The sequence below is a fragment of the Plectropomus leopardus genome, chromosome 19 (assembly GCF_026936395.1).
Source record: "Plectropomus leopardus strain MGB_pleo_1.0 chromosome 19, ASM2693639v1, whole genome shotgun sequence".
NCBI lineage: Eukaryota > Metazoa > Chordata > Actinopteri > Perciformes > Serranidae > Plectropomus > Plectropomus leopardus.
The window spans coordinates 10,839,519-10,865,462 of NC_142194.1; the positions used below are offsets into that span (position 1 = coordinate 10,839,519).

A 25,944-nucleotide genomic window follows, 5' to 3' on the forward strand; every position below is an offset into this window, starting at 1 on the left:
GTTAAATGGACCTCACAGTAGAGTTATTTTCTCAGATGGAGATAAAAAGTTTTAATCACATAGCAAGATATGCTTAATCTTCATCACAGTAAGTAGTTTTGAAACTTGATTGCAATCTACTGCAAATCCTCGTTTACAGCTACTTACATATGAATTTCACTGCATGCATTTCACATGTACTTGTACTAATTGTGAAGTATTTTTACACTGTGCTGTTGTGTATTTCTTCAGCACTTGTCAGGCTGTTTCACAGTCCAAAGCATCATCTGAACATCCCTTCAAAATAACATCGCTCTCTAAATGCATCACGCAAACACCACAGGACCGGGTGACGTGCTCTGACGTCATGTCCCAGTGGGTGAAATGTGATGCTGCACATGGCGCACGTGGTCTGTTGTTTACTTCTTCCAGGAACATTGGACGGCTGCTGCTGAAGAGCAGAGGAGGGGGGGGCGGTGACATTGTGAAACAGCATTCCTGGATAGAGTTACATTGCTCAGCATTTGGAAAGAGACCGACACTAACGCCAGGAAAATGTCGAGCTGAATTCCCTCATTTTTCCTCTTGAACGGCTCTTTAAACAGCGCGAGACTTCATCAGTATGTATTGTTTTGCTTCGGAGCTCGTGCCAGTCGTGTCTGTTGCTCTTTGTTCTCTCTGCAGGGTCCTCAAGTTCAAGCGTTTAGTGTAGTCAACAAAGCTGTAAAACCTGAATGTCGCATGTTAGCATGTCTTCAGGATGCTTTCATAGCATAGCAACAATGTTTAAGCAATAGAGATAGAGTTTTACGTTGAAATCGTTTACTTTAACCTGTTGGATTTTGCCAAAACAATGTTTAACACTGTAATTTAAATGCCATGTTGACATCATTTTGACAGTACTGCAGTATGGAACAAAGGAAACATGAAACTATGCATGTATTTAGACAAAGTATGTCCTTCTGCTGTATTGTTTTTACTGTATATAGTATACTTTTATGGGACTTAACTTTTTTTCGGCAACCTGTAGAGCTATTCGTAAGTCTAAAATTGTTTTGATGCGAGTTGCCAAATGTTGGGGGTATTGGCCGTAGAGATGTTGGCCTTTTCTTGAATATAATGGAACTAATTGGCACTCGGCTTGTTGCTACTATTTTGTTTTTTTATTTTCAGATAAAAACTAGAATGCCTCAGCTTGGAAGCCTGTTTACCCAGTTTAATCTCAGCTCCAAAGCTTCAGAAAGTGCCCAAGGCCAGAGCGCACATCAGACACCAACACTACCTGACTTTATACAACATGTCAGGTAAGTATTGAGTTAAGTATTTCATAAAACACGACTCAATATGCAGTAGAAAGGCACAATTATTTGTTGTGCAAGCGAGTGCAAGATGACCAGACCATTAAATGCTTGTGCTGGTGAATGATGTAATGTGAGTTTCTCATCCTGAAACAACATGGAAGTAGGCTGGTAACAAACAATCTCATACTAACACTAAGTTAAAATATATTTATGATGACATTTTAGGCTAGAATAAGGCAATGCAGTAACAGAATCTTGGTTCATATTTGATCAGCTCTGCTTAGTCTGTTGGACCAACTTCGACTTCTATTTACACACACCAGAAAACAGTATGGCACCCAGTTCTTGTTCACAAATTCTCTTATTATAGCCAAACAATACACAAACACATGTTTCTGAACAAATGTTAGGTGAGAAACAAGAAAAACTGTAACTGAATCTTGGTTTCTTTTTGCTCAGTATTGCCTAGTTTTACAGTTTGATCTGACTTTGAAAGACAGAGAGAGAGAGTCCTAATGCAGAGATAAAATCTTTAGTTTCATCAACAACCCTAGAGCCATTGAAATACCAATCTGGTACTGATGAACCAGCAGAAAATGATCACCCAATTCTTTGCCTTACCTCTACAGTCGCTGGTGGATTTGGGCTTCTTTCAGCTCATTGGTTTGATTCTACCGCTGACACTGCTCTTACAACCTCACAGTTTTCCCTATAATAGGGCCATAAATGGATAACCCTGCTGTAACCTGGCCAGCACCAAACAGCAGATAAAGTTAGTAACTAGTTGGTCAATATAGTGAAACATTTGGCAAGAGCCAGATGTTTCCTTCAGCAGTTGGTTGAGACTGAAATAGAGCAAAAAGGAAAGAGAACATTGGACTTATATTGGTGGGATGGATGGAAACATGACCCCAAATTGATGTTTGTGTCTGCTGGACATGCCATCACGTTTGCTGTAAAAAGTGTAACATAATGACACAATATGTCACTGTTGTGTTTGTGGCTTGTTTCACTGCCCCCAACAGTCTAACAAAATCAGTAAACACATGGAGAGATTGTCTTGTCATTGCAGGGACATATGACATAAATACATTAAAATGAGGGGCCTGGCCAATTATTGGGGCCGATATTTGGCATTTTGCCAATAATCTGTAAATGTATTTTATTTTAATGATCGACAATAAAATTAATTAATTAAAAAGTGCACAGACAGTGTCAGCATGGGAGGAACTTTTACTTGGTAAAACCTCAGAAAACTCTTTTTATTTATTAATTTTTTTATTTAACTTTTCACTTGACTTGAAAAAAAGTTTTAAAAAATTTAACTTGCTGTATATGATGTTGAATGTTTCAGTTTTGATTAAACATTTGCTAAAGGCTTTTAAACTAAGTTTTGTGTTGGAGTTTATTATATTGTAAATGCTACATACTGACAGAAAGATTTTCGTTTTGTAAACACATACTGGTTTCAAATATCGGTTATCAGACTTATTAACTACTAATAATCAGTATCTGTAGTGGCCCTAAAAATAAAAAAAAACGGCCGACCCCTAACTAAAACAACAGTGTAGATTAGAACACAGTAGAAACAGATACAAACACAGGAGGCTATAGTGACTAAAAATACATTATATTGCTTTTTCTATGCTTTTCTTTACTGTAGGAAACTCACCGGGCTGAGAAAAGAGGATGTTTACAGCAATCTGCGTATCCCCGACCAGTTTAAAACCATCAAAGACGACATCAGTATTGTTATCCTCACAGGTTGGTATCTAGAACAAAATGGCATTTCATTTTAGAGCTTAGTAATAATACTCCTTCAAGGCTAAGTTACATTTGAGTGAGCAATGAAACCTTCTAACATCCTTTTTCAAAAAACACACATTCAGACCGAGTAGTAGAAGGAAACGCACAGGTGTCACTAAAAACACTTACGATGGGTTAAGACAGTTAACCCACAAGACTGTTAAGACAGTGAGCCAGAATCCACAACACCAGCACACTCAATCTGATGCAGTGAAATGAAATTCAGCCAACCTTATATTTATTATTTCCTACAGTCACATGTGCAAATGCCTTCATTACATTACATTACAGATTTCTTTGAAAATGTCCCAAAAAAGTTTTTTTTCCAATTTATTTAAAATTTTTTTTTACATGATTTAAGTAATAGGTATGTATTTTCAAAAGTAATATTTATTTGTTTCATAACATGTCCCTTATAGTGGACATCCGGTCAATCATTTCCACAAAATGTACATTACAGTGCAGTACACTAATGTTATATAGTTAAATTCACTTTTAATACATGTAATATTAAAGATGTAATGCATGATTTTGACCCATTATACATAATATGTGTGTGTGTTTGAGCATATCATCTCTGTTTATCCTCTGAGAAATCTTAATTAAGTAAGGGAAACTGCAGAACTCTAGTTTGTGTGTCAGCTCTAATCTCAAATGGGTGCTGAGTGTCAACAACTTTTTCTTCGGGCCTCTCCTCATCTGATATGTCCTCCTCTGAACATTAAACATCCTGCTCTACTGCCCGGCTCTGGGGCTTTTTTTTTTCCATTTCCTGATAACAGTTGAAAATAAGAAAACACAAGTCCCACGGTCCCCCACAGAAGACATGGATTCAAATTTGTATTTCGAAAGGCTTTAAATTAACTTAGACTTCCAAAATCTTGATATATAATTTAGACTCTCATGAATAAAAAAACATCCTCATGAACAACAAAAACAATACATATTTACAAATTTGTACACTTATTGCCTTTACTGCCATAAAACGTGTTTTTACAATTCCGCCACATAAGATGTTTTCTTCTGCTCACACTCTCATGTTTGCTACATCACTAAAAAAGCCCAGGATGTGCTTTTCACAGTGCATTAAGTCTCAAATAGGCTGCATGTAAGATGTTTAAAAATAAAACCCCCCGCTGAGGACAAAAATGAATTGCTGGGGCTCAGGAGGATATTTGAGTCAGTTAATGCTGTCCAATGCTAATTCCCATCCAGTCATTTATATAGGTAGAAATCATTTCACTAATTTATTAACAGAAATAATATTGTATATCTCAATATATATTTCAACTGTGATACTAAAGTTCATGTTCAGATACCAGTTTTTCATTCTAAACTTGAGTATCTGCCGTATTGAGTACCGATCCAATACTACTGCAATAAAAATAAATTAACAGCTGTGTGCTACTTATCCTGTATGGCTGTGAAATGATTGCATCATTGTTGTATGGCACAGCTCAGGTTAAACCCTTTGTGAAACATACATAAAAGCATACAGTGAATGAATGCTTTCTTTTATCCAGTGTAAAATATTGACAAATTGCAGACATTTTTCTATGACAGACGTGACACTGTTTACCAGAAGTCGATCCTTCTTTGTTGCTCTAAAACAGTAGTTTCCAGTGGCTGCATGGTGCACGCTGGTTACTGTTTTAGAGCAACAAAGAATATTTTATTTCCGGGAAAACTGCCATTTTGTCCATGTTGTATTATGTTGTATGTAATGTAATTATGTTGTATCAGATCAGTGCATAGACTTGCAAATACCAGATGCAACAATTTAGGCAGAATCAGAGGCACTTTTGATACTAATATCAGAATAACTCTAATAAAATGATATATACTGTCACAGAGGAATTTATCTATTTTGCCTTGAGGCCTTTAGTATATTAGGTATTAAACTAGAGTTCTGAGTCTGTAAATCCTCATAAATGTTTTTTCTTTTTACTAAAGGCCAGGGGATCTTCTGCATCGATGTTAAACCCTGGAGAGGCACAGTGTCCGCTCAAAACCAGAACTGGCACGTGCAAGTGAAAGAAGAGGACCAAAACTTTACCAATACCTGCATTGAGCAGATTGAAGATCCCCTCAAAGCTATCATGGTAAAAAAAAAGACACATTCAGCTGGAACGTTGAAATGCCATCATAAAAACCTAAATGTCAAACTGTCTGGCACACTCGTGTCCAAGGTCCAATCAATTGTCCAGCACATTGTTTTCATCCGAACTCCAGCCGGGTTAAGAGATTCTGAGTCACCATAACAATTTATATGGAAATTTCAAACACTACAGCGGGGCTTCCTAAACTTCCCAAGTGGTCGCTCTTCATTTGAAAGGCCATAATTATGTTCAGGGGAGGGAGGGTGAACGCAGGCAGGTGCCTAAACACAGCTGTCACCTTCTGTGCCCGGGTCTGTTTGGAGTCATTCATTTCCATCTCTATAGATGCCCAATTTGGGCAGGGAGCTTGATAGAAGAGTCCGATGATGGCAAACACACACTGCATTATTTAAATAGTTCTGCTTAAATTGGACGAATTAACTTCATTAACCTACACAAAGCAGATACAGCCCAGCCGTCTGTGCCAATTTAAAGTTGTATAATTCCTTTAAGTGGGTCCTTTTTAGAAAATGAAAAGTGGACATCTGCCTCAATGTGTCTTTTCAGTCATTATATAACTGTTTAACACAGTGGCATCCTGTGTAAATGTTAGCGCATGCTTACAAATTTCGTGATTAAAAAACTCTTATTGCTGAAATGATCAGCTGATTAATTCATATCAGCACAAAATGTATGAACAACAGTTCTGATAGCTGAGTATTTCTGTTGATTGGACAAACCAAGCTATTGTAAGTCATCACTTTTTGCTCTGTACAATACTTTTTGTCTACACTTTGCTTTAAAGAAACCCAAGGTTTTTTTTTCTTAAATATCAGCTTTTAATTTAACAAAAGAATCAGAATTTCACAAATGTTAAAGGGTACCTGTTATGCTTTTCCATATTTTGTGTCTTGTATGTAGTGTTACGATGAAGGATGTTCATATGAGACATGCCCATAGTTTCAAATAATGAGGTAAACGTATGTAAAAGTAATCTCTGTGAGCAAAAACCTCAGTCATCAGACTGCTCTGAATACTCCGCTTTCAAGGTTTTTTTCTACTCTGGCTTAAGTATGACATCATAATGTGCCAGATTTCATTTTATGGTCATCTGCTCCTGTCAGCCTACAGCTCTAAATGAAGCTACATTATAACATCAGGGAAACAAAAACTTTGTTGCCGTTGTTGTTACTTTCTTTCTAATCTGGGATCAGATTGGAACATGTCTAGTTGTGTTTCGAAGCTCTTATTTGTGATTTTTTTTTATTTACAGTAGAAAGTACCGCTCTTTTCCCAATAATAATTTACGATTGCAAGTGCATCATTAAAGTACATATAGCTACATGCTAACTTCCTGAATACATGTTAAATTTGTCAGCTATGTTGTTATTTCTCCCTAAATTCGGATCATATTCCTGCGGGAACATGTCCTGTTGCGTTTAGACGTTTTTATTGTTCATTTTTAGCTGTCGAAAGTGCCGCTACTCTCCATGAGAGTCATGCCTGGCTGCAGTTACACTGCTAAGATACACAAAGCTACATGCTAACATCAGAGAAACATGTAATTTTGGTTGTTAATGATAACAAGGCAGAGCAGACTGGGCTTTTTCAGGAGGGGCACTAAAATGTAGCGTTTGAGACAGAGGGTGATTACAGGTGTTCAGACAGTATGAGGAAAAAACAACTTTGCCTTCAAAACTAGTCCATAATCAACAGAAAATATAAAGTAGAGGTTGCCTGATCAAAGAAAAAGTAAAAAAAAAATAAAAGTAATAAAACAGACGACAACTATAACCCGACATTCAATACCAGCTGTCAGTACTGCTATGTCTTGATGCTACAGGCATATTTTACTCAGTACCAAAAAAGTATTGATTGGTACCTGGCTCTAGCTACGGCCATTTTCACTGTTTTCTTCTAATCCAACATTTTCTTCGTCCCCTTTAGACCAAGACGGCTAATTTATGTGGCCATTTGAAGAGGAGTGGAGTGTCTGTGCGCCAAAGCCTCTTCTTCCCCAGGGTTGTCTTCCTCTCTCCAGACTGTGAGCTGGATGAGGAGCTGAGGAAGAGGAGGGAGCTGGTCTCCCACAGCCAGATAGACGACTTCCTCAGGTCTTTCAGGGAGGGCTACATGGCCTGGATATCAGATGCACTGACTCCGTCTTGGCTCTCTGGTAAGTAGGTCCTCAAATAATATACTATAAATCAATATTTGATTTTTGATTGGATGCACAAATCTTTATTTTATCGTGTTAGTTTTGTCTATTATTGAGGTCTAAAATGTGAATAAATTTGTTTTAGTGGATCGATTGTTTCATCCTGTGTCCAAATCAGCTTGATACAAAAATAGAATGAAACAAACTGCTGCACAAGCATGAAAAAAAATAACACTTGGTTCTTGTTATTTCATCACATTTTCAAAATTAAAAACACTTGTGTCAAGAATATTCAGATAATGTTGTTTTTCTGGATTGCAATGCTTTTGTATGCCTTATTCTGTCTTTTAAAACAGCCATTAAGTTTTGGAAAGAAGACGCTGACCATAAATGTCAATGTCCTGAATTAAAGTTTTAAAGGGGACCCTTGTTGCATGTCCAACCATCTTTCTCTCCCCTCACTTCCTGTCATCTCTCTCCTGATGACTCAGCAAAAACGACATGAAATGCAGGGAAAATACTCTAAAATAATAACTATAATCTTAACTTTAATCTCATTTTTCTCTCATTTTAAGGTGAGACTTTTAGGATTCGATAACTTGACTTTTGCCTTTTTTTTCGTCCTGCAGGTCATCTGTCATACAAGCAGATGGAGTCAGTGCGGGAGGTCCTGAGGCGGGTGGGGACGTGGGATCTGGTGCGTCTGCACTGTGGCGAGCAGCTGAAAGGAGACTACCGAGGCTGCCAGTACATCGCTCTCAACAGACAGGAGACCGACACGCTCGAGTTTTCCAGAGTCAGGACCCTGTCAGCTGATTCGCTGTGGGCCCTGCTCGGACACACGCCTCAGGTGAGTCAACTGCGCCGGCTCTGATAAGCCATCAGGACCAGAGGTACGGTCTGTAAATGAGAGCTGAATGCCATTTCAACAGCTCCAAATAACAACCAGACCAGCAGGTGGCAGTAGCACTTTAGACAGTAGACTGTCAGTTTCCAAGTATTCCCCTCTTGGTCAGGGAGCTGGAAAAACAAAGGTTTGATTGAGGCTCAAGATTGCAAAACATCACAGCAATTTTACAGTTATTTGAGAACAATTAGGGGCTTTTTAATTATAAATTGGTTGGACATTACTGTATAAACACTAGGCTAAATGATTACAATGCAATCTTGGTCAGAGACATTCAACTATAGAGAATCTCACATTTAAAAGTCTTTTACTGACCCACAGAGAGAAGATTTATTATCATCAAACCTAATTATATGTTTTAATTATTTGAAAGCAAAGCAGTTGGACTCATAACGGTCATTTTTAGAGATAATCTTTGTTTCACAATCTAGAAAAAGCTGAAGGCTTTTTAAACTGTTTTTTTTCCCCATTTGTGCCAAAAAGACTACATTTAGTACGATCAGGAAAAATGCCACAACATTTGATCTGTTGCTCTAAAGTCTTGAAATCTGGTATAGTTTTACTTATGGCAAGTCTCTAACAGCACAACTTTGGAAAAAAAAAACAAACTTTTTTTTAGATCAAATGAAAAATTACACTTTTATCACACTTTTTAATCAAAAAGAGGAAAATTACGGTTTCTCTATTGATTTAATTTTTTTACTCTGCATATCTTTGTTCAACTTATTATGTGGTCATAGATACTAAATACTAGATTGCGCTCTTAGTTGTTTTTGAGATACTTTGGACACACTGAGTCACATTTTTTTCTTAAAATGCATAGAAATATTTGGAAAAACAGCAGTCCCATGACTCCAAAGATGATATGTACTGTAGTATGAAAAGAAAACAGCTATATCTCAGAAACCATTTGACAGATTTAGAAAATTTCTTCAGATTTGGCTGAGGCAAGCCCAGAGATTACTTCCACCAAAGGAAATAAAAAAAAAACACTTGAATCGAGACATTTGCACCATTGGAGCTTATTCACATTCTCAGATTGGTTGATAATATTGTTTATGTTACTGCAAGGTGATAATTGGCTAATTGTTAAGATGATGTCTTTTCAGGCTGTTTGAAAGGAAATCGTAATTGTTAATGTGGCATTGAATGAAAAGGCTGTCTGAGTGATTAGAATATTTACACACACTTGTTTTTGGTGCGATTTTTAACATGAAATCATTCACAAATATTGAATTTATTTTGCTTGGTATTCAGCACAGCTTGTTAAAGAAGTCCTTTGAATGAAGTAATTGTTAGATACACAAAGGTCAGAGCTGTTATGGTCCAGTGCGTACGACCCCTGCTCAGCATCCATTACAGATTTCACACCCCACCCTCAGCTCCCAAAAACACTCAGCTTGGGCTTTCCTTACAGACTGCACTCAGGCTTTACTTCACCCCCCCCCCTCACACCACCCCAAACATCCAGACTGTATGTACTCTCCCCTCTTGCCTCCAGCTGCTGTGTATTTGATACATGACCCCACAATCATTAGACAGTCTTCAGCAGGCCCCCTTTCTAGCCCAAGGGGACACACACTCACACAGGGACAACAAAATATATTATTTTCAAAGAAATATTTGTAAATGGAGGCATTGTGAGGCGAACTCTCTCAGGATATTTCACAAAGATATGTGACTTGTTAAGATTTTCTCTACCCTACTTAGTAAGTTCAAATACAATAGACAGGGATATATTTGTTTCCCATTATCACATTCAAAGTATTTATCTGTGATAACCATCAGAAAAAAAATAAAAATAAAATATTTTGCAATTGAATTTTTGCTAAAAACTTGAGTAAAACATTTGATCCTCCGTGACTGTGTCTTCAGGGGGAAAAAAAAAAAAGATCTTTGCTCGTGTGCAGCAGCTGAGAGGGGAAGCTCGGGGGGTGGCGGAGAAACCTGATAGCTCCCCTAGGCGTATTTTCAGAGCCCAGAAATAATGCATGCTTTTGATTTGTTACTTGTAAACACACGGGGTAAAAGATCTGCGATATGACCCACAGTTTCACTCAGGCATCTGTTTGGCTGTAAGAGGTGGCAGCAGATGTATCCACAAAGCCACTAGGTGTGTTTTCTGTGGGCTCTCGGTCAATTACTCTGCAGAGAATGGGATGTCTACATGTCCCCAAAGTGGAGAATGATTGAGTGGAGTGGCTGTAATTTATTAATTATGGTCTATATTCTTAGACTACGGTTCTGGCTTCATTCAATTTGTATGGATTGAGGGGTAATTATGGTGTGTGTGTGTGTGTGTGTGTGTGTGTGTGTGTGTGTGTGTGTGTGTGTGTGTGTGTGTGTGTGTTAGGGAGAGAGAAAGAGCTAAAGATCTATTCATGTCATAATTTAAAGTGCAGGTTACTTATGTTGTTCATCTTCATGTCGTCTCTTATGCTGAAATTTGACTGTTTCATGAGGTCTATGTGCCAGTTTATATTACCCAGTTTATTCAGAAGGAGCAGAAAAGGAAAAAAAACAAAAACGTCTCCTTAATCACGGTCAGCATGGCGTGTCGACTAATTGCATAGCTGACAAACAACAATTGAGTTCCTACGACTGTAACTTGACTACTCCACCCAGTCAGATGATTAATAGAAGAAAAGCCACAAGGCGAAAGGCTGCAGATTCACTGACAGCATCTAGGCTAACAAATAATCAGACTTCGGTAACCGTAGATACATTGTGTCTTTCCAAGAGGCTACAGATTCCACACAGCTTGTTAATTTAACTCCACACTCGCTGACATTCCTCTCTGTTTGGCCATCTCCCAGGCTGCGGGCGTCACAGGGCCTGTAATGGACAGTCTGGTGCGCCCGGTGCTTAGCACAGAAAAGGCAGAGAGGGGAGACATCAACCGCTTTGTGGTGATAATGAATGGAAGCACACAAAAGGCTAGGAGCTGGCCATTTACAAAGCCTGAAAATTCTGCTGTCTAAATAGATAATATTGGCAGCCGCTGTGGCTTTTTGGTTTCTTTTTATGTGCACAAAAATGTATTTAGCCATTGAAAGAAAATATAGGCAGTACTACCCATTATTAGTAATTATAAATCTTTTATAATAAACATTGACATATATGGCAGAATCCTTTGTATGATGTATGAAATTTGCTAAACAATTCTATATGAGCATAGCAGGACCTTTAGTTTCCCTGAGAGCCTGTTTACTTGTTAGTGGATGCTTTCAGAAACACGTGTGTATTTTTCAGTTATCAAAAGTAAACCAGGAAAAGGATATTTAAAAGTTTTTCCACCCAAAGTGCAATTTATCAGATTATGTGTCCGTAGAGTTCAGCGTACATCGGGTTCGCCAGCTAAACTAAGTGCAAGGAAAGATTTCTGAACTAAAGAAAATAATTCCCAGAAAGAAAGATCTCTTAGTTGCATTTTCAACAAAACTGAAAATTGTGGGTGAATTACCAGGATGTTCAAATTTCTGTAATTGCAGCATCGCTCTCGAAAGAAAACTGGAATTGGAAATAATTTGCGCCAGAGTGTGTGTAGGAAGCTGCAGAGGAAAGCTAACCATGCAATTACGCATGAGAAGGGTGCTGCAGAATCACAAGTGTCTGTAATGAACTAGTGAAGACACCAGCACTTACACAGTGGAAGGCAATGATAAAAGCTGCCTTGTAATAGCGTGTGATTAAACTTGGTAAAAAATCTATTTTTTCACTCGAGCACTAAGCCACTGTGAAGAGTCCTGTGGAGAGATTCTGCATCTGTCAGTTTGAAGATGACTCAATGTGTTTCCTCCAAATTCATCACCCAGCATGTAATACCAGTCATGTTTGAGGGCTCTTCAAGCGCTCTTTTGTTAATTTAGTTAAACATCAACCAGTAGGGTTCATGTTTTACACATTCCTACTTAACACAGGTGGAGATTGAGTTTCAGTAAATTTGAATACATTTTTAAAATAAAGCCAAGCCATTAATATTCATTACAAAATAATTTCTTTGAATGTAAAATGAGCTGTGTTATGCACAGTCGCTTATGCTATCTGCAATGTGAGACACATAAATATTATATGTTTATACTGTTATCTGTATACTGTATATATATATATATATATATATATATATATATATATATATAAAACTGCATATATATATGTATATATATATATATTAATTTATGTAGTTATTTATTGAATTATTTATCAATTTTTTAGGGATGCAATGATTTATTGGCCAAACATTGGTATCGGCTGATATTAACATTGTTGACTGCCTATTAGCAAATAAGATGACATTCAGCGATAGCAGTGACTGATGTTTTTTCTGTTGTGTGTTCTGTTGCAAAACTAGCGGCAACAACAGGAAACGTGTTTGGGACCAACACAAATCCTTGAGACACAGCCTATTTTTTCCCCCAATAAAGCTACATTGTGAAAACAAAAATCTGTGTTGAAATTGGCAGGAGGAGAGCGAGTTAACGTTAGCAGCCGATGGTCGGAAATAACAGCTAACGGAGATTGTGTTGCATTTTAGCACTATTCGGGAAAATAAGTATTGGGTGAAGGTCAAATGTCATGCTATCATGGTATGTTCAAATGTGATCTTGTAAAATTTAGTTTTTGTTGAGAAATTTGTTGATGTTTTCACAGCAATATAAAAAAAGATAATGATATAAATAGTAATAAGGCTTTTAAACCATTTTAAATTTTTTTTAGCTTAAAAAAGGTTATGTTAAAGGTTGCTTTTTATAATTTTTTATGGTTATATTTGTGCTCACTCAAAGGCAGTGTAATGGACTGAATGACCATTATTTTTATTTATTTTTTATAATGGGGATTTTCTTGTTTCCCTGGCTCAAAACGGGGAAGAAATAACAAAAACAAAATAAACCACAACAATAAGAAAACATCAGTATCGACCTAAAATTTCACAGTCAGTGCATTCCTGATATTTTTGATATCATTATGTAAATGAAGATCAGAAATAATCTAATGCAAAAATGTTAAACTTTTATTAAAGTAGATCTTTTTTTGCCATATCTGATAGTAAGCTGAATATCGTTAAGTTTTCGTCCATTAGTTGGATACAATAAGTGATTAGATGGTATCACTGCAGGCTCTGGGAAACTGTGATCAACAGTTTTGAATATTTTCCCAAGTTTTAGCTCCAAAATGATTCATTAAGAAAATAATGTGCATATCAATCAGTAATAAAATAATCATCATTTGCAGCCATAATGATCATGTCGCATTAATACAGCCTCACTGAGGCTCAATGAATAATAATATTTTATTATTGCCCAGGCCTCTGAAGTGGTATATTTAATAAAACCCTATAAGCTTATTACATTTCCTGTTATTAATATCCTGACGTCATTAAATTGGCATCAAATGCTGGTTTTAGTATCTAACAGGAATTTTTCCTTGGTCACTGGCCAAGATGTTATTTTTAACACGGGAAGCTCAGCTACTTGTTTTGGGGATTCAGGATATTACAGTGATCCCCACGGTATGGGTTGTAAGATATGATCAATATGGATTCATGAATAATGAAGAGGCCGAGTGGAGCAGAGACACTTAATTACAGCTTCAAAAGCCATTCTCGTTAATTGAGGAGAATAAAGGTGGTGAAGTGGACTGAACAGCAACATTAGGATTTTTTATCTTTGACTTTCTTTTTTTTTTTAATTCAGAAAAACCCTCAGTGAAAGCTTAAAAACATCAGCTGGTAATTGCAAACTGTTTTCTTAAATGGATGCATGTCTATGTTTGATGTTTAGGGTTTTTTGTGAGCTTGGCCCATTTCCTGTGGCCACCTGTGAGCAGACTATCGTTCTTTTAATGTGAAGGCTAATACGCTGAATATCCAGACAGTGTGTGGCTGCTGTGTGCAGCAGATACCATATGTAATTGACAGCCCTGCCATCTGTTACAGTTATGTGAAATTATGGATAAACTAGTTAACAGACACTTTGGCCCATTGTCTGTTGTTTTGATAATCACCCTTAATAACGGACAGCATCAATATGGTCTTTAAACCTGATTTGGGAGTTAATGGAGTCAGATGGGGGCAGTCAGTGTATGCTCTGGGGGTAATGCTGTTAGAGATGTTCGTAAAGAGCAAATTAAATCAGTCATAGATTGTGCCCTCTCAAGTCGGCCAGACGACCAGACCCATTGAGCAGAAAAAGGAGGAGGATTCATATTTTAACCTCTCGCAGAAAATGCACTTATGTGGATGGAAATAAAGTCAGAGCTGGGTGAATGGATGTAAATGGTTATTGCAGAGAATCTAATGGCTTCCTGTTAGCCGAGGCAGGTTGGGTGGAAGCAGAGACGGAGCTATTCAGAACTTAACCGGCTATCTTTTGCGTTCATGACTTTAGACAAATGTAGTTACTGACGTAGACGGGGATGTCACCAAATCAAAGTTTAGGCATCTTAATGGACGGTCTATGTCTGGAGTTTAATTACTATGTTTGAGTATTTCATGCAGGAAGTATTGTAGTGATTTTTCAAATGAGAATGATTAGACTGAGACCATTCTGAGGATTCATTTGCTCCCCTCTAGCGCTGAAATGATTAGTCAGGTCAACAGAAAATTATTCAGCATCAATTTTTATTACCAATTGCTAAGTTGTCTTTTATAAAAGAAAAAATGCTAAACATTTTCTCGTTCTGTATTCTCGTGTGAGGATTTCCTGCAATTCTCATATTCACTTAATTTTAACACCTGTTGGTCTTGAAGCAATTTAAAGATTGTGATTAGTCACTAATCAGTTATTCTGTTATTTGCTCAAGATGTTTTTTATTGGTATTTAAGTTAATTAAAAAAAATCACTAAATCACAGGTGCAGTTTGGAGCGAGAGTCCAGTGTGTAGTTATCAAATAGAATTGATGTCATAAACAATTACTCTTAACTTATCAAATAAATGAAAGAAATCTTCATTAACAAAAAAAAAATAATAAAATTACACTTAAAAATGCAAGAAATGATTAAAAGAGAACAATAAAAATAAATAATAAATATAACTAAGAAATGAGTAGCAAGAAAAACAATTTAAAAATTCAAATTACATTACTAATACGGGGCTCGTGGTGTGCACGTTATTCTCAGCTCTACATCCACCAGTGCACTTAACTTGGTACAGCTTCCAACTTAAGCATCGACTGTAAGGAGACACTTGTTACACACTCTCACACCGAAGTCTATGCACGTCACACTATCATATGAAATAGAGGATAAGAAGTTACCTAAGAAGTAATAAAGTGATTTTTGAGAGCGATAGAGACAGACTGGGTTTGCTGAAAAGCTGCTCAAAAGGTTCCATTGGCAAAACGAATCTGAAGTAGTTTTATGGTACATTACTGTAATTTCAGTTGGATACTGACATGGCCACAGTGCAGATGAAGAAGGCCAAATGTGCAAAAATAACTAAATAAGTTAACTATATATGACATGGGGTCAGTAATACAAAACTGTGATATCAGTGGTCTTTGTTTTTCTATATGTTGAAATATTTGACAATTAATCAGTTATTTTAGCATTTTTTTTTTACAGATAAAGTGATTCATCCAACATTTCTGTCAGGGTGCAAAGATTTATTCTTGGCATTGATGCCCATTATTTAAGAATAATCATACAAACATAATTCTGCTGCCTCCTTAAATTGTTGTTGTCTGACACTTTTGCATATTTATTTAAAGATTATACACATCTATGGTCTATGGTCAATTTGATAATATCGTATCAAAAAAGAAAAACATCATATGTTGAACTGCACTGCAATCTTGAAAAATCCAACTTCGTGGAATTGCTGATAATCTGCTGATTCACACCGCTCTCAGCAGGTTGTTAATTTATTCACCCCGTGAGCCAAACCACACAGCGTTTACCTAATTGCCTGGTTAAATCTATCCGAAATGACAACAAACCACTTTTGGTTTGATTCCATCGCATTTGGCCCGTCGACAAGGATGTTTGGTGCCGCCAGAGGTGTGTGTCTCAGTGTTCCTCCCCATCTGTGTCTGGTGAGACACGGCGTGGAACAAAGAGCCCGTCGTCTGAAGCTGGTGTGGCGTTACGCTCACTCAGAGTTCACCTGAAACACTGCACCCATGGCTCCAGGTAACAGCCCCCACTGACTGATACCCCACTGGGATTCTTTGACTTTATCGGAGGGAGAATCTGAACTTTGTGAATGGCAATACATGCAGGTGGTGACACGTCCGTACCCAATTACACAGTTCCTCACATTATTCACCTTTTTGTCAGACCTGTCAGACCTTAAATCTCAAATAATTGCATTTATATTAACCAATTAGATGATCTGTCAGAATGCAAAGTCCATGATGCGAGTTTATTGCTTTTATTTTTCAAATTAAATAAGTAACTAAATCGACGCTGAGAATCTTTGCCATAAACATCTCTACAGGTAGAAGACAAGGAAACCAGTAGACTGCTATCAGCTGTATGTAAGAACGAGCTGTCGTCTTGAACTTAAGAGGGTAAAAGGTGAACAGCGCACCAGAGGCAGGATTTATGACTATTAGCAGACGGTAAATAAGAAGACGAGAGTTTGTCTCTGAAATGTGAGGAGTGATGTCATTCACACAGCTCCCCCGACACTGAAAGTGAGAGGCGGATCAGGGGTAGACACCGTTAGGTGAGCTCTCAGCCCTTTGTGTGACACCCAACCTTAGCCCCAAGGGTCCTGTCCTCGTCATTAAGTTTTACACACACATGCAGGCCTTTCTGTGCTTGAGATAGTCATGATTCTTGTGAATTCAGTCAATTGAGACATCATTTTAGTAACTTTTATTGATCTATTGGCTATCTGAAGGCTGTGCAGCTTTAATATGCCACTTTAAGTGAAGGATGCAGGTTTCACTTTGAATAATATTTTAATGTCAGCAGCCCCTCCACACTTCTACTGTAGTTTAGATACAGTATCGTCTTTATTCCTCAGACACTTGCCTCAAGTGGCTGAACAAGCAGTGACAGTTCCTGTACCTGACACACCACCTCTGCTGAACGACACCTGGCAGGCAGGTTGTCTAGACTGCGCAGAACTCCCCTCTTTGAGTTTATGCCAAAAACAGCTGCATACTTTCTTACTGTATGTAGCAGAATATAGTCAATGTAGTTGTTAATCAAAGCTTTCTTGTTTCTTCAGATTTCAAATCATACAGTATTTCTCTGTAGCTTTTCTGCTTGGTACGACTTCTCTTTTAGCCTGTTCAATTTTGTCTGTGAAGCATTAAGCATTTTTCACTCTTCCTCAAACTCTTAAGCTATTGCCTTTATCTTGAAAAGATGCATTGCTCAATTTGTGACTCATATAAAAAATTCCTTTTCTGAAATACTTCCAGAGCTATTATTCTAACAGTGACAATATTCTGAATTTGATACGGGTCTTGTAAACAGCACTTTTGTTTGGATATTACGCTTTATTCCAAATGTGTCATTTTCTGGTCAAGATGTGGGACATCCCGGTATTGTTTAGATATTAGGAGCATTCTTTTGACATGTACGCAGTGCATTTAGAATATGAGTATTAATTGGGGTTTTTACCGTAGTTTGCGACAAACGGCCTCTTACCCAGTTGGCTCTGTGTGTGTCATGGAGGCGTTGTACACCAATAGTTTGCAAGGCTGTGTTAGAGATTAATATCCAAAACAAAAAGCCATATTTCTGGGTAAAAGGAAGAACACACCTACTTTTAAACTTTATGAAATGCCACCGAATAAAATAGGAAGGTTGTGTTGCACCATCGACCAATCTTGTCAATGGAGGAAAATTTGAAAAAATCCTGTATTAGTGCAAAGAAGCAAAATGGTGCAAGCAACAGGTGACACGCGTTTCCATATTTTGACATGAACATGTCAGGACATGTAAATTGGAATATCCACTGCTGCATGTAGACCAAAATAAACAGAATATTTTGTGTATGTAAATGTGGTCACTCTGGAAAAGCATTTCTTTAGAATCCAAACCATTTACCTGTAATTGGATTCCATATTGTTGTACGCTGTTATGACGAGATGTTATTTACACATTTGTGCAAACTCTAACCCATTAACTGCTGAGTGCATTTTGCATTTGCAGCAAAAAAAGATGTCATGTTCTCACATCAACTCAAAGTAATCCAGCAAAATTTGACTCTACGGTGTCTTTTAGACAGAAGTGGGATACTTTTCAAAGGCTATAAAATAAATTCTGCATTTTTTTCCTTAAAAATTTAATATCCTAAGAGTTTAGATATTCTATTTAGAAACCATGATCTGTCATCAGCCAAAAAACATTATTGTCTATTATTGTGCATATTTCAGTGCAGATCTGGATTTAGATGCAGATTTCAGAACATTTGTTTCTTAAATTAAAATAACATTTGTGGGGCGGTAATGGATGCTTTCCCACAGACAGTATGCTTCATAGCCTCTGGTGTTGCTCTTTCTATATGAAGTTAATAGCATTCCTATTTCTGTGTGAGTTTAAAAATGATGCAGAGTCAGTATTGTGTCTGCTGCAGCGCCACAAAAACAGAAGTACTCAACTTTAGTTGCATTAAATTAGTTAATTGCTGATTACCAACTATTAGGTTTGACTATGATTGGTTAAAATAATTCCTCTCTGATGTCTTTGTGTTGGTTTATGCGCCTCTCTGCCACCAGCTGTCATGAAGCTATTTTTTCATGCATCCCAAATTAATAGTCACTCACTCTGAAGTGTCTGATGCTATTGTAATACAAGCCATGTGGCATTCGGCCAAGGCTGCAATATAAGACACAATTGTTGAGGGTTTTTTTTCTAGCTTTCTGCCTGTTTTAATGCACAGTAATAAGTAAGTAAATGGCGGAAAGATGTGTGTCTGAAATCGCGGGGGCCTTTGTTGCAGATAATTAGGTTAGCAGCAAGAGTGTGCAGGTGTTGAGGGTGTGCTGTGCGCTCGTGTTGTGTTATCGACTTGCTCATATTCGTAGGCTGTCAGGGGTGTCGCACTTCCCATCAGCCCCAAAGCTCACCAACCTCTTCACTATTAAAATGATCACTTTCAATAGCAGACAAAGGAAAGAGGGAACATATCTAGTGCAGGGTATTCTCCCCACCTCTAATGCTTATCTGCCTTTTGATGTCGGCGTAATAAAAGGCCTATTGGGCTTCCACAATGACCTGCAAAATGGACAAGGGCCGATATACTGGGCTCTGACTGTCGCTACCATTAACTAAAAGGCCCAGACATTATGGAGAGCCGGGGATGAAAGAACATGGAAAAAAATAATAATTGAAAAATTGCCTAATGCTAAAGTGAAAGAAAATGGAACTGTGAAAAGGCACTGTAATATTCTGTTATCCCCTGTAAATGCAGCCAAACAAGAGATGCAGCGAGGCATTCTTTTTGAAATGGATGTGGTTCAATTACCTGCATGTCTAAATCTAGTTAAGGCTCCCATTGTCAGGCTCAAACATAACAGGCAGTTTTGATGTAGTGTTAAAGCGTATTATGCCCTACAACCTACATAAAATCAAGAGAGGTATGACTCCATTCAAGATGTGGAGGCGAATTAAAAAAGCTCACAGTGAGAACAAGGTTAATTTAATATTTATTCTGTTTCAGACTGCCGTTTGGATCACTGCGCCAAAAGAGTTGCACAGTGTTTTAAAGGGGTTATGGAAAATTCGAGTTTTTTTTTTTGTTTGTTTTTTTTTTAAGCCATTTCAGTGGATGACTAATTGGTTGCTACGGAGGATCTTCTTTTAAGTATTGCCTTCCAGTAAAAGGATGACTGACTTGTTTATCATTACATACATTTGGTCAAGTAGAAAAGTACAGTCATGTTCAAACTGGAATGGACCCCCAAATAAGCTTGGTATATCTGGAAAAAAAAAGTATTGATTAAATGATTAGTCAGTTAAAATAAAATCAGTCTGCAACTGTTCTGGGAGTTGTGCAACTCAATGTTCCTGCTGAACTGCCAATTTTCTTTATAATTTTTTGGATTTTGGACTGTTGGTTTGACAAAACATGCCATTTTAGGCTCTTAGAAACTAGAATGTTTTTGCTATTTTTTGACAGTTGGTGGATAACTAATCCACTAATCGCAAACATAACGGTAAAAAAAAAACATGCTAGTTGCAGCACTAAAGCATAGTAGCAGCAATGCATTTAGTTGTTTACTAGTAAAAATATTTTGACATCAGGCATCTATGTTAATACAGACTAAATTTAGTTAAAAAGTCAATGTGTTTTTAGATGTCTATGACCCTATTTACCCTTGCATTGTGAGCCAATCACTTAAACCGCTTGTTAAGGTGGTGTGGGATGAACTGGATCGTATATTTTTTTTAGCGTAAACCACAGACATAGAAACTGAGATGCCACATTGGCTGCTGGATTATACCTTAACGTCGCTGCTGTATTGGAGAGGGCAAGATTTGCTTGCTGTGTTTTTACTTTATAGGAAGCACTATAACATTGACATTTCTTGACTGATTTCAATGAGTCAGGTTTTTTGGGGTTTTTTAAGTCTAGGATCTACATATAGTACGTGTTGTATCGTTGCATGAGGCAGAAACAGTCAATGCAGTGTCTACAGTGGATATGTATATGGTGTAAAAGCCACTGTGTCCTGGTGCAGTCACCAATGCAGGACATGGTGACGTCAGCACTCTATAACGTGCCCATTTTACAATGAGTTGGACAAAGTGTTACGAGACAACGTTGGATTTATCAGCAACGTTTCCAGCTGTACCGACAAAATCGTTAATGTGAATTAATCTTCTGTTTTGACCTTCTAGCGTAACTGACATAGGTAATAAATCTGAACAAACTGAGTCAGTGGGAGATGCATTATAAACACAGGTATGAGCAACAATGTGTCTCGGCTGTCTTCTTGTGCTTGGATCACTGAAACGTAACTAAAAATCGAGTGTAAATATGGTCCATGTTAACTTTTATTTCTATTTAATTTAATGGACTACATTTAAATGAAAAGTAACCTGCTTCAAACTTAAATTTAGTCATTTCAACAACATGTAGCCAACATGTTTTAAAAATGTTTCGACCAAATTTAATTCTGCTTAGTTGTGGATTTGATTCCATCTTTTACCTGCAAATTATTAAATCTACTTGTGCTTTTTGGGTCAAAATGGACCTCAGGTTGGACAGACATTTTTATTTTGCCCATTATTAGTATTTTATTGTCATCTGTTGTATTTATAATATTTGTGTTTACTGCCTTTTCAATGTATGTAAAGCACTTTGTAACATGTTTTGAAAAGTGCTTTATAAATAAAGGTATTTTTATTATTACTTTTATTATTATTACTTTTTTTATTACTATATTTATCTATGTTCTTTTATGTATTTATTTTATTTTTTAGAGCATTGATACTGCTTTGTCTGTCTACAAACCCACATACTAAGCAACAGCTTGTACACGTAGAGGTCAAATGTGAAAGTCATGAGCGTCTACTTAGCTCTAGGCAGAGGTCAGGAGGTCTCAGTCATGGTCATGACCTCAGCACAATCCCCAAATATCCAACAACAGTGCCTTTTTTACAGCCACTTGAAGACCAGATGTTTCCAAACAAACTCTCACTTTATAACCTTAATAATCTGTATTTTCTGCTCTGTTCAACTCTGCAGGTAACAGTTAAAATGTACAAGCGTGGATCTCAGGGCTGGCTGGGTAAATCCCTAAACGCCACCACCACCATCCCCTCTAACACCTCCGTGATCTTCAGGATCAGCGGGGAGGAAGCAGATGCCAAAATCCCAGCAAACACCATTCAGAGCATTACACTCAGCAACTGACAGAAGAAGATAGCCATCACAACATGAGGAGAGGATGCATTCTTAAATACAAGTATGCAGATGCAAAAAAAACCTCGAACCTAATCACATTTTTACAGAGTGCCTTTTACTATGCAGTGTTTGTATTTTGTTAATGTACTAAAACACGAGTACTGAATGTCTTTAAGTGAGCATTTATCGTTTAAAAAAAGGCAAAAGAAAGAAATGAAAAAGGCCCATTTGCCAATTTCCCTGATTCTCTGATCCTCAGCAGCAATATTATGTTAATGAAGATGGTTTCAGACAATTAGCCTGATTAACTTTCTCTTGTTTTGAATTTCTAGGGCTGGCCCACACTTTACACAAGCCATTAATTAATCATTACACTGGCTGATTGTGTCACATCAGTTCAGGATTGAAGTGTTTAATGTGTTAATTGTGGCGGTTAAAAACTGGTGGACTCTAGTACGAAGAGGGCCGAGCGCATTACTGCCTGCACGGGTTTAATGGGCAGTGATTTACGGTCTGTTTAGACGGTGTAACTGTAAGGTGCTTTATTAATATGCTCCACCACGCGGAGGAGATGATAACATATTCAAGAGCACACAGGCACAGCCACCAGCACCATTCATAACTGTGTCTGAGTCACTTTCCATCAGTAACCGGGCTCACACAGCTGCGCTAACAGCTAGCAATTGTATTTACTGTGCCTGGTAGTGGCCAAAATGAAGTTATTTCCATCAAGATATCAGTGCCTTTAGCTAATGCAATAGAAGGAGCTCTCTGTGTTGATGGTATCTCTTTGCATGGCATCTCTCTACCTGAAACATCATTACACTCTACTCAAGCTCCTCACGTTTTCAAACGTCTGTTTACTGTTTTACCTGAGGGACAGATTGTACAAACAGCGCTGTGTTGTTTGCATTTGTACGCACACATTTTTTAGACTCTGGCTCTTTTTTGGATCTTACATTGCTTGAATTTAGGAAGGATTTACTGTTTTTGCATATTTAAACTTATAGGAGCTGTATATGACATTCAGAGCCTTAATGTAGCAGCAGACAACTATTTGCTTTGTAGAGATGGGAACTGCCCATTGTTTCAACAGCCAGAAATTCAGAAAGCCCAATTTGTTCGATATCTGTGCCATTGGACTGAAAGCCCATGTCTACAACAGCCCGGTATCGCAGATACAAACATCTATTCGCTTGGAAGCTCTGTTTCTCTGGAAGCCCAATCACAAGAAAAACAGTTTTGCGCTGTACGTTTCTGTAAACTACAAATAAGTTTCCTTTGTATATTATTTTGTTGCGGATACGTTGAAACTTTATGTTTCTCAACAATGCTGTGGTGAACACATGGTTAGGTTTAGGCATAAAAACTACTTGGTTATACTTAGGATCTTTCATGGGATTGAATAGGGCAACTCCTCCAATGCTGTATCCAGTTCTCTTTATACATCCATAGAATTAAGTCACACTAGCTTGAGTTCCTCTGCCTAATGTTATGGTAGATGATCTGGCTGCCCTTGCATGTTAGCATGGGAGTCCCTGTGAGTATATCTTACTGGCTGGCTAATTGCCAATGATCTGCATTGCGCTAATACGGTTACCACTGATATTGAAAGTGCGCCGTTGCAGGGGCGTAGCGATCACCCACTAGTTTTCTCCCAGGTGAACAGTGTTAGCCCTATCAGAAATGTTACAGCTGTTAGCGCTGTTTATTTAATTAGCACCTTCAGCTGCTAGCTGCTAGCTCAGGCACCTCCATGTTGAGAACTGTGCAGAAGAAAAAAACAAAGTCTGCACAATAGATTATGCTCCCATGAATATTTAATAAAATAACCGAATTGACGTTTTGAGCTACATGTTGTTTATCATAAATTGGTCTAAAGAAGAGCATGTAGCTCAAAACGTCACCTTGGTGGTAATTATATTAAGTATTCATGGGAGCATGAACTGTATTTTGTCTTCTCTTGTATTATCTTTTGTCTAGCACTTAGCCTTTTTGTCGTCTGGATGTGTGAAATTTTTGAGAACTGTGTGCTGCCCCATACTGATATATGCTCTAAATGTTGCATACAGCTCCTTTATAAACTGAAGAGTGTCCTCAGGAACTGATTTATTCACAGCACTTAACAAACAATATTGACAATATTAGAGATATGAGATGCGAAAGATTTAAATACATGACTATGTCATTCTAAATGGGGGTGCATGCCGGTTAATGTGGATGTTTTGTTCCTTTTTTTTTTAAAAAAACTTCTAGCACTTTCAGCATCAAGCCAACTCAAACATGACTGTTAACCTCACTCGTTTATGTAAGCATGGTTGTTTTATTCATTGGTGTGTGTTTTTTAGTTATGGTTTCCTCAAGTGTTTTTATGTTTAAATGTATTTGTACCATCTGGTGTCGTAATAAAAAGATTTGATGATTTAAAGCTTCTGATTCACTTGTCAATACTGGGTCACAAGGTTTCTTCAATGCTTCATTTGGGAGATGGAGGGCATCCATCGACAGCTCGCTCTGCTCTTTGAAAGCATGCAGCACGTCTCCAGCGCGGTATAAGACTGGATATTAGAAATGGATGACTGGCCACGGGGACAAAGCAGAGCACTGTTGGGCAGCATGGTGGCGAGAGGGAGGGGAAGCTGAGCGGAAATGGACATGGGGATCAGACCAGAACATAGTGTGACAAGGTAACAAGGTAAACTGATCCCAGGCTGCAATTCCTCTGGAAACTGAATCAATGAGGGTTCTGTTAAAATGGAAATCCTCCCGGATATCGAGTTTAGGTGAATCTATAGCACAATAGAATCAGCTGTAAATATGTTTTCCTTTGCAGTGAAGATGTGCGTCATATAATCTACAGATAGCATCACTGACCATCTGTGGGTTACATGTTTTGACATATAGAAAGACTTGTTGAGCCAGAACGTTCAGGGAGAACTAAAAGTCTTGACCCGGCAGTCAGACCAGGGGCTAAACGCATGAAACTGTAGATTAACAACTAACACTGTGTATGCACAGAGGCAGAAATATGCGTACGCGTTCTTTTCGTCAGATTTATATGGCCACATGTATACCTGATTTTGTTTTCTAAATCGATCACTGCGGTGTAGGGCGTATGGGCACAAGCCACATTTCCACACCTACAGTTTGCCATAAATGGACTTAAAAACACCCTTAAACATGCGTTTGCATATTGACACATGCCCCTTCACCATCTTTAGACCCGTCAGTGAGAAATACAGTAAAGAAAGCAATTTCAGCGACTGTGTTGCATCGGAGAGGTTCTCCGACAGAGCAGCCATCCTTACGCATGGCTGCGTAAGGATGGCTTTCCTCCACTAATTCATCACATTTCTGCAAATTATTAAGTGCATTTCTATTACAGATTTGCATAAAATTTAAGCAATGTTTTTGAAACGTCGATAACACACAATTGCGAGATGACAGCATTCCCACTGAGTGATGTTATGTGACTTCTGTTCTTGAGATAAAATTCCAAGAAACATGGCGATGGATGCTTAAAACATTAGCAGGTTTATTTCTTTTGCATCCACCACACTAGCCGTTATAATTTCCAATTAAAAGCGAAATTGACGTGTTTTAAGATCGATAATGGAAAGGCAAGACTCATGTGTCCATGTATGACGGATATCAGTGGCTCATTGAAAGCTCTCATGAAAATTAACTTACAAAATGCGACATTGAAAAAATTATTGTAAATCTTCTTATCATCTCACCCACAGCTACAGTATATCAGCTAAAACTGTGTTTATGCCTGCTCCGAAAAATGCATGAAGTGCACACATTCTCACCGCATATTCTTCCTTTATAAAGGCGTACGCATGGTTGTTGTGCGTACACATTGTTTATGCACCTGGCCCCAGG

The 25,944-nt window shown here is 37.8% G+C and overlaps 1 protein-coding gene across 1 annotated transcript; it reads left to right on the top strand.

Moving 5' to 3' along the window:
• The first annotated feature begins 422 nt into the window (after positions 1-422).
• On the top strand, positions 423-24,487 carry LOC121958849 (uncharacterized). The gene is made up of 7 exons (XM_042507995.2): positions 423-599; positions 1,153-1,283; positions 2,944-3,044; positions 5,040-5,188; positions 7,133-7,361; positions 7,973-8,193; positions 21,901-24,487. Exons 2-7 carry the CDS (start codon positions 1,165-1,167, stop codon positions 22,066-22,068), a joined length of 987 nt encoding a protein of 328 aa, XP_042363929.1. The 5' UTR covers positions 423-599; positions 1,153-1,164; the 3' UTR covers positions 22,069-24,487.
• Positions 24,488-25,944: the final 1,457 nt, after the last annotated feature.